Source organism: Jaculus jaculus, chromosome 14, assembly GCF_020740685.1.
Source record: "Jaculus jaculus isolate mJacJac1 chromosome 14, mJacJac1.mat.Y.cur, whole genome shotgun sequence".
NCBI classification, from domain to species: Eukaryota; Metazoa; Chordata; class Mammalia; order Rodentia; family Dipodidae; genus Jaculus; species Jaculus jaculus.
The window spans coordinates 18944604-18954384 of NC_059115.1; the positions used below are offsets into that span (position 1 = coordinate 18944604).

Genomic DNA, 9781 nt, shown 5'->3' on the forward strand with positions numbered 1-9781 from the left:
CCTTCTAGACTCTGGAGGCCCCGAACATTAGTTTTTCCTTCCTGAAAGCTCACATTTGAAACATGGGACCCAGGTAGGTTTAGCTCAATAGAATTTGGATTGTTACTGTATTGCGGACCCTCCGCTGCCTTTCAGTGCGCATGCACCTAACTAGGATGTGCCGTGGAACGGCGCCCGCACGGCCCCGCCCCCTCGCCGCTCAGTTGCACGTGGACGAGCGCGCGCCAAACCCACGCGAGCCCCAGTCTTCTTGTCTCCCCTATCGAAGACCGTCACGTAAGTCCTCAAGAAGACGTCGCCGAGAATCCAGAGGGGTCCTGCAGGCTTTGGGATGTCCAAGGCCTGGAAGCCAGACAAACAGAGGCGGAAGCCAGCCTGAGGAATCTGCAAGGTGACAAGACAAGGACACTGTATGTCACTGTTCCCGGGCCTGTCCGCGCAGTCCGCTGTCCCCAGCAGAGGACAAGAAATGTGTCTTAACTGGGCATAGTGGTGCCAGCCAATGACCTAGCACTTAGGAGAATGAAGCAGGAGGATGGCTAATTAATGGCTAGCCTGGGCTACATAGAAAGACAGCCCACCCCAATCTTAAAACAAGTAATGATCCTGGGACTGGAAAATTAGCTCAGCGGTTAAAGGAACTTGCTTGCTTGCAAAGCCTGGTGGCCTGGGTCCAATTCCCTAGTACCCACTTACAGCCAGATACACAAAGTGGCACATGCATCTGGATTTCATATGCAGTGGCAGGAGGACCTGGTGTACCCATATTCATTCTCATTCCCCTCCACCCTCCCTCCCTCCCTCTCTCTCTTTCTCAAATAAATAAATGTTTTTTTTTTAATGTTTCTAGGGGCTGGAGAGATGGCTCAGCGGTTGGGGCGCTTGCCTGCAAAGTCTAACAACCTGGGTTCGATTCCCCAGTACCCACATAAAGTCAGATGCAGAAAGTGGTGCATGCATCTGAAGTTGGCTGGCAATCCTCCTACTTCTGCTTCCCAAGTGCTGGGACTAAAGGCATGTGCCACCACACCCAGCTCTTTTTGTTGTTGTTAATGTGTGTGTGTCCTCTTACCCCACCCTGGTGAAGTCACAGTTGCAGCTCTACCTCTCAGGCTGTCATACTATATTACTGATGTAATTATGACAGTCACTTACTTGAATGACATAGTCCTGGGCCGTGAGGTTGAACCAGACACCACCGAGGAGAAAGGAGATTGGGGGCAGCGTTGAGATTTTGGAGCACTGGATGAAGTACTGGGAGCAAAGAGAAACAATGAAGGTAGATCTGCGCTGCGCCCAAGTGCTTTCCATGGTGACCCAGCACTGTAAAGTAACCTCGGCCTGATGACCTAGGCTTCTCTCATCCAGTCCTAAACAAACCCAATCGTCATCCTTTTCTTCCCCTCAACAGACATGTGGGAAGTGTGTCTGCTTCCCCTGTATTCCAGCCCCTTCTGCCCTAGGATGTCTCCTGGCTACCCGTTTCCCCACCACCGCAGTTCCCAGTCCTAATCCCTTCAGCCTGCAGGCCAGGTCCTCACCTGCCCACCCAGAAAGGGGAACGCCCCAATGGCCACATGCAGAGCCCGTATCTCCTCGCTGGGTCCTGTGATAAGGGATGTGCCTGTGTCCAGGATTGCACCACAGCCCTGGGCACAGAGAGTCAGCCCTGTGCCTACACTCAGACTGTGAAGAGGACAAGGGATGGCATCAGAGGCAGGTCCTGGGAGTGCAGACCCCCTGCCTCCAGCCCCAGGAGGGTAAGCTCCTCACCGCTCCATGTGGATCTGCCAGTAGGCAGGGATGGTGACAGGCATGAAGGTAAGTGGGGGGATGTAGTGAGCTGGGTCTGAGCCCCCCAGGACCAGCTCTCCTCCATCAGCTTCTTCGGGGTCTCTGCAAGAGGCAGCAAAAGTCTGTAGGTGGCCCTGACATTTTGCCTTTCAGCCCCGGAGTGAAGAGGAATGGAACTCCCCGTCATCTTGGGTTATTTCTGGGTTCTAGAAAGGACAGAGCCATATATGAGCAGGTTCTAGCTGTTGGAACTGTAAGCAAGGTGAGAGGGAGGTAAATGCAAACACAGGAGAGTATACCAGGAAGAAGGCAGGAGCACTGGGTGGACCGAGAGCTTCTGACTGTTTGGGAGGGAAATTGAAGGCTTCTAAGGTGGGACTTCCTTTTTTGTTTGTTTTCTTCCTTCCTTCCTCCCTCCCTTCCTTCCTTCCTTCCTTCCTTCCTTCCTTCCTTCCTTCCTTCCTTCCTTCCTTCCTTCCTTCCTTCCTCCCTCCCTCCCTCCCTCCCTCCCTCCCTCCCTCCCTCTCTCCCTCCCTTCCCTCCCTCCCTCTCTCCCTCCCTTCCCTCCCTCCCTCCCTCCCTCCCTCCCTCCCTCCCTCCCTCCCTCCCTGCCTTTCTTTCTTTGGTTTTTCAAGGTAGGATAGCGCTGTCTAGCCCAGGCTGACCTGAAATTCACTATGTAGTCTCAGGGCAGCCTTAAACTCACAGTGATCCACCCACCTCGGCCTCCCAAATGCTAGGATTAAAAAGACTTGCGCCACCACGTCCAGTGGTTTAGTGTTCTTTTCTGGGTTTTTTGTTGTTGTTGGCTTTTCGAGGTCTCACTTTAGCTCAGGCTGACCTGGAATTCTCTATGTAGTCTCAGGGTGGCCTCGAATTCACAGTGTTCCTCCTGCCTCTGCCTCCCAAGTGCTGGGATTAAAGGCGTGCGCCGCCACACCCAGCCTGTTTGTATTTTTTTTTAATTTTTAAATTAATTAGTTAATTAATTTAAGAGTGACAGAGAGAAAAAGACAGAGAGAGAAAATGAGTGCACCAGGGCCTCCAGCTACTGCAAACGAACTCCAGACGTGTGCGCCCCCTTGTGCATCTGGCTAACGTGGGTCCTGGGGAATCGAGACTCGAGCCGGGGTCCTTAGGCTTCACAGGCAAGCGCTTAACTGCTAAGCCATCTCTCCAGCCCCCGTTTGTATTTTTGAGACATCTTATCCATCCCCTGCTGACTTTGGGCTATGTAACTAGGATGGCCACTTGATCCTCATGCCTCCACCTCAGCCTTGTGCCGTGACAACCAGCTGTAAGCTGGACTTTTGAACCTCAGGTTAGACTTTCTAAAAGGCGACACAGGGTGTTCTCAAGTGGAACCTGAGCTTTCTTTAGGGTGAAGAGGCCCTCCCTGAGTTGAGTATGTGTGGAGTAGAGAGGTCCTTTACCATACCTGTTGAGGTAAAAGGAGAAGACAGGCCTCTCCAGTAGCCCCTGCTCCACCAGTGTGTCCAGAGGGGGCTGAACTCCTCCCACGGCCAGAGAAGGGAAGCCGAGGCCCAGTATCCCATCGAAGTGGGCCAAAGTGAAAACCAGGCTGGGCTCCCACAGAGCCTCCCCAAAGGTCACTGAGGCACCATCAATTCCTCCGATCTGTATGATTGAGTTGGGACCAGTTACTTCTAGAAAGACATTACCTACCTATTGCTGAGATCTACCCAGCCAAGGCATAAATCTTGTCTGGGGACACTGGGAAACAAATCACAAGGAAGGAAATTGCCTGCTCCCCAGGAAACCCCACCCCTTCTTGTGCAGCCACACCCATTTGGTCATCACTAGCCCTTCTTTTTTACCCCCTTGAAGCCCTACCCTTTTGCCTATGAGGCCCCACTATTTCTTTTCTTTTTTGGGTTTGTTTGTTTGTTTGTTTGTTTTTTCGAGGTAGGGTCTCAGCCCAAGCTGACCTGGAATTCACTTTGTAGTCTCAGGGTGGCCTTGAACTCACGTGATCCTCCTACCTTGGCCTCCCTAGTGCTGAGATTAAAGGCGTGGGCCACCACACCCCGACCCCACCATTTCTTGAAAAGCCATGGCACTTTCCATGAGCACCTTGTGTCTTTTCAAGAAGTCCTGCCTAGCTGGCAAGGAGGCCCCACCTCTTCCAGAGAGTCCTTTTCTTTGCCCAGGAGGTCCTGCTCCTTTAAACCCGCCCTGAATCCAGAGGTGTTAGCCTTAGGGGTTCCCCTAAATTCAACCTTTCTTGTGGTTGCATGACACCCACATTCAGCGAATCTTTGCTCAGGATCCCAGACAGCCGCCCAGTTCCGTATTGTATGGCGAACTTGGTCCCAATGGGCTGGAAGGAGCTGGAGGCTTCGGGATTGAAACGGTGGTGGAACCCTAATTCAGGAGATCAGAGAGGTGTCACTGGAGAATGGGAGGCTCCTCTGAGTATATGGAAACTAACGATGCCTCCCTCACTGACCACGGGAACCTGAGATTCAATCCCCTTCCCCCAGCATTTCATCTCAGCCTTTCCCTCCACCCCAGGAAGCTCACAGCAGGGCACACTGAAGAAGCGACATCGAGTGGATGGGACCCAGAGATTGGAGGAGCCAGTGTCAAAGACAACGGAGAAGTTCTGAGGAGGTGTCCCCAGACCAATGTTCCCAAAATACTGGGCCTGGTGACAGACAGGACAAAGAATGATTTAGTCTGGCAGAGAGCCACAGTGGTGGAGATTGTGGGGGCTTCAACTCACATTCATAAAGTTGGAAAGAGGCACAAAGGTGGGCTTGTCATCAGAGGCTGAGCTTCCCAACCGAGGACCCTGTGCTGACCGTCCCCATGTGCTCAGTGGGGTCAGGGTCCTGTGTCCAGGGTGGAGCCTGCGGAGGGGGACTCTGGAAAGAAAGAAGATGCAGACAGTGAGGGAGCTACTGGTCCTGGAGACCCTATATGATGGGCACCCCAAATAAGATAGGAGGGGCAGTAAAGTCGCTATGGTCCTGTAGGGGTGGTCATTACCAGCCAGGCTATAGTGATGATCACCCGGGAAGTGATGCAGCAGACATCAGGACTGATAGCCCCAGAGGCTTGACAAGAACAAGCCAGAGGGGTTGGAGAGGATTGCTCAGCAGTTAAAGGTGCTTTCTTGCAAAGCCTGTTGGCCTGGGTTCAGTTGCCCAGTACCCACATAAAGCCAGATGAACAAAATGACACATGATGTGGCTGGAGTTCATTTGCAATGGCAGGAGGACCTGGCCCTCTCGCTGTCTCTCTCTCCCCCCTCCCCCATATATATAAGGTCTCTCTCTACTCCAGACTGACCTGGAATTCACTATGTATTCTCAGGGTGGCCGCAAACTGCCTCCCAAGTGCTGGGATTAGAGGCTGCACCACCATATCCAGCTTCCAATAAATATTTTTTTAAAAAGCACAAGCCAGTCCAAGCATAACAACTCAAAGACCCTTAAAGTTGGCCATTCCCAAAGACCTTCAGTTCCGGCTGAACCCCTGCAGTGTGAATCCTTGTGTGCTTCATGTGTCTTGTCGGGAACTTTCCCCAGCATTGGGAGAAAGCCATAATCTCGTGCTTCACACTAAGAAGGACTGCATAAATATCAAAGAGATAGTGTGAAATGTGAAGTTGTAACAGGCTTGGAAGCAAGGGAATGCTTAACTCAGAAGGCTTTTCTATTTTTTAAATTTCCTTTATTTAAGTGGGGTGGGGAGGGAGGGAATTACCATGGGATATTTTTTTTATGATCATGGAAAATGCTAATTAAAATTTTAAAAAAATAAAATAAATTCATTTATTTATTTAGTACCCATGTAAAGCCAGATGCACAAAGTGGTGCATGGGGCTGGGGTTTGTTTGCAGTGGCAAGAGGTCCTGGTGCAACCATATTCCCTCTGGTGGTGGTGCCCGCCTTTAATCCCAGCACTCAAGAGACAGAGGTAGGAGGATCCCTGTGAGTTCGAGGCCACCCTGAAACTACACAGTGAATTCCAGGTCAGCCTGGACCACAGTGAGACCCTACCTTGAAAAACAAAATAGATTAAATTTTAAAAAATCTAGAACAGGGGTTGGAGAGATTGCTCAGTGGTCAAAGCACATGCCTACAAAGTGCCTAATGACCCAGGATTCAATTCCTCATTACCCACATAAAGCCAGATGCACAGGGTGGCACATGCATCTGGAGTTTGCAGTGGCTGGAGACCCTGGTGGGCCCATTCTTTCTCTCCCTTCTCTCTCTCTCTCTCTCTCTCTCTCTGCTTGCAAATAAGTAAAAGTATTTAAAAAAAATAACAACAGGAAAGATGAGCAATGAAGTGGAACACCTGGTGTTAAAATAATATCTAGGGGCTGGGGAGATGCCTTAGTGGTTAAAGCTCTGGCTGGCAAAGCCAAAGGACCTAAGTTTGATTCCTCAGTACCCACATAAAACACAAGGTGGCATGTGTGTCTGGAGTTCATTTACAGTTGCTAGAAGCCCTGGTGCCCATTCTCTCTTTCTATCAGCCTCTTTCTTTTACTCAAATAAATAAATACATAATTTAAAAAAATTTTATTTATTTATTTATTTGAGAGTGACAGACACAGAGAGAAAGACAGATAGAGGGAGAGAGAGAGAAAGGGCGCGCCAGGGCTTCCAGCCTCTGCAAACGAACTCCAGACGCGTGCGCCCCCATGTGCATCTGGCTAACGTGGGACCTGGGGAACCGAGCCTCGAACCGGGGTCCTTAGGCTTCACAGGCAAGCGCTTAACCACTAAGCCATCTCTCCAGCCCATACATAATTTTTTTAAAGGCATGTGGCACCATATCGGGCATCTCTTTATTGTTTGTTTGCTTTTTGTTTTTCAAGGTAGGGTTTCACTCTAGCTCAGGCTGACCTGGAACTCACTATGCAGGTTCAGGGTGGCCTCGAACTCACAGTGATCCTCCTACCTCTGCCTCCTGAGTGCTAGGATTAAAGGCGTGTGCCACCACCCCCAGCATCAGACATCTCTTTAAAATAAAATAAATAAATCTAGGGTTGGAGAGGTGGCTTAGCGGTTAAGGCACTTGCCTGCAAAGCCAAGGGAATCAGGTGTGATTTCCCAGGACCCACATAAGCCAGATGTATAAGGTGGTACATGTGTCTGGAGTTGGTTTGCAGTGACTGGAGACCTTGGCATGCCCATTCTTTCTCTGTGTCTATCTGCCTCTTTCTTTCTGAGTTTCTTTCAAATAAATAAATAAAATAAAGTAAAATAAAAAAGATAAGCCAGCATGGTGTTGTACACCTTTAGTTCCAGCACTTGGGAGGAAGAAGCAGGAGGATCGCCATGAGTTCGAGGCCACCCTGAGACTACAGAGTGAATTCCAGACCAGCCTGGGCTAACTAAAACAATAAATAAATAAATAAATAAATAAATAAATGATGTCTATCTATGTGGCAGAAAAGCCCCCATAGCCAGGATGCAAATGAGTGTGTGGGACAGGAGTTCCTCCAATTTCCTTGGCTGCATTAGACTCTTGAACCAGTCTTTGCCCAACTCTGACCCACTTGCAACTGGTTAAAATTCATGTTTCCTACTTGGCTATTATTATCTGGTCTGGGATGGCCCGTTTCTAGCAAAGGCCTGGGTCCTGCTGCTGCTTTTGGCCTTGGGACAAAATTCTAAAACTGTGCCTGGAACTGGCTTGGCAAATGTCCCTGATGTATTATATTCAGAAAACAAATTAACAAAAGTCCAGTTTGGTGCTCCATGCCTGTCATCCCAGTATTCCAAGTGGCTGAGGCAGGAGAATCAGTAGTTGGAGGCCAGCCTAGATTACAGTGTAAACCACCCAACTCAAAAACAAAAGCAGGTTAACAAACCTCATGTGACATTTTTTTTGTACCTACGTTGGACCTGTGCCCTGGCTCACACCTTCGCCCAACCCCCAAGCCCATGGCTCAATCTTGAGAGGCTGGAGAATGTCAAGGGGGGAAAATGCTTCCTGGAAGATTTCCCCAACTTCAGAGTTGGGGGATGGTGTAGAGAAGGAGAGGGAAAAGAGAGACTGGGGGAAGTGTCAGAGGCAAGGTGAACCCTACAACAGGGTGTCCCTTAAACTAGACTTTTGTTTTGTTTTTTGAGGTAAGGTCTCATTCTAGCACAGGCTGACCTGGAATTCACTCTGTATCCTCAGGCTGGCCTCAAACTCATGGCGATCCTCCCAAGTGCTGGGAGTAAACTTGTGTTCCACCACAACTGGCTCTAAACTAGACTTCTTGAGGCCCAAGCAGTTTGGGAGAGGGCTGTGGGGGATGTGGCAGTTTAAATGTCCCAAGTTGGATCTCCAAGAAATGGGACAGAGTCACAGAGATTCAAACCCCCAAATCAGGATCATCAGGGTTCACATCCAAGGGACCTCCTCTGCAAAGCGTGTCAGATTGAATAAGGAAGAATGTCTAAATCCAAGGTCTGAGCAGCGGGGGGAGTTATGTGTGGTGTTGAGGGCTCTTCTGCATCCTGGACCAGGACTCTTCCACTAAGCCATAGCCTCCACCACTGGCTTTTTCTTTTCTTTTGTTTTGCTGTGTGTATGGTGCCCATATGCTCGCCTGTGGTAGGAGGCACTTGCCTGTGAAGCCCTTCTTCTTCTTTTTTTTTTTTCTTTTTGGTTTTTCAAGATAGGGTCTCGCTCTAGCCTAGGCTGTCCAGAAATTCACTTTATCATCTCAGGGTGGCCTCAAACTTACAGCAATCCTCCTACCTCTGCCTCTTGAGTGCTGGGATTAAAGGCGTGAATCACCATGCCTGGCTTTTGTTTTGATATTTTGAGGTAAGGTCTTGCTTTAGCCTAGGTTAACCTGAAACTCACTCTGTAGTCCCAGTTTGTACTTGAACTCACAGCAAGCCTCCCACCTGTGCCTCCCAAATGCCCAGCGAGCCCTTATTATTATTTTTTTCGAGGGTCTCACTCTAGTCCAGACTGACCTGGAATTCACTATGGAGTCTCAGGGTGGCCTCAAACTCACAGCAATCCTCCTACCTCTGCCTCCCTAGTGCTGGGATTAAAGGCATGCACCACCATGCCTGGCAAGCCCTTAATTTTTAAAGACAAAGTTTCACTGTTTAGCCCAGCCTGGCCTTCAACTCAATATCTTCCTGTCTCAACCTCCTTGAGTGATGGGATTCTGTCACACCTACCAAGCATTGGAGTATCTTGGATGTAGCTCAGTGGATAGAGTGCTTGTCTAGCATGCACAAAGCCATGACTTCTGTCCCCAGCACTTCAAGAACCCAGTGTGGTGGTGCATACCTGTAATACCAGTACTTGAGGGGTTGAGGCATGAGGATCAGGGGCCCAAAGTCATTCTCAAGTACATATCAAACTGGAGGCCAGCCTGGGCTACATGAAACTCTGTCTCACAAAACCAAAACAAAACACAAATAACAACTAACCCCTCCCTAAAAAGTGAGGTCTTAGGAGATGCCATGTTGGATTTCTGAGGAGGAAGACCCCTGTCTAGAGATCTGGGGACCCCAAGGAGGAAATCGGGAATCCTGGGGCACCAAGGAAAGCCCCAGTTTTAAACGGCAAGAGTTAGGAATTCCCTGTCAAGTCAGAGGTAGTGGTGGGGATCCCCATACCGGATCAGTGTGGCCTCAGCAAACACAGCATTCCCCAGCAGCAGGTACATCAGTAGCAGCGGCAGCGCCATCTCTGGGGATCTGGAGTGCACCCAGACATCCTGTGGGCACTTGTCTTTCTCCTAAGGCTCCTCCCTGTTCACGCCCCCTATGAATAGGACATGGAGTCTCTCAGGAGCAAGTGACACAGGAGCCTGGGTGACATTTTTGAAGATTTGTGCTGAGTATTTTTGCAGAGTTCTCAGTAATGTCCTGTATCCCAGATTCCTAGCTCTCACCTTTGCAGGTGGGGGAAGACCTGTTAACCTCAACTGTTCCCTCCCCCACCTTTCCTTTGGTCTGTATCTTTTACTTTTAACTTTCAGTTAACT

General features: G+C 49.7%; 1 protein-coding gene across 1 annotated transcript; it reads right to left on the reverse strand.

The window, feature by feature from the left end:
- Positions 1-150: 150 nt before the first annotated feature.
- Napsa (napsin A aspartic peptidase) lies at positions 151-9481 on the reverse strand. Its single transcript, XM_004672575.2, has 9 exons — positions 9411-9481; positions 4541-4682; positions 4339-4462; positions 4061-4179; positions 3233-3432; positions 1774-1896; positions 1542-1686; positions 1156-1254; positions 151-384 (listed from the first exon to the last, which is right to left on the reverse strand). The coding sequence occupies exons 1-9, from the start codon at positions 9479-9481 to the stop codon at positions 151-153; spliced, it is 1257 nt and encodes a 418-aa protein (XP_004672632.2).
- Positions 9482-9781: the final 300 nt, after the last annotated feature.

Excerpts from the sequence above, each read along its gene's own strand:
- Napsa (XM_004672575.2), bottom strand. The coding sequence starts at position 9,481 with ATGGCGCTGCCGCTGCTACTGATGTACCTGCTGCTGGGGAATGCTGTG. Across the intron at positions 4,463-4,540 it reads CTCTTTCCAACTTTATGAAT|GCCCAGTATTTTGGGAACAT; the intron begins GTGAGTTGAAGC and ends GTCTGTCACCAG. Across the intron at positions 3,433-4,060 it reads TGAGCAAAGATTCGCTGAAT|ATCGGAGGAATTGATGGTGC; the intron begins GTGGGTGTCATG and ends TCAATCATACAG.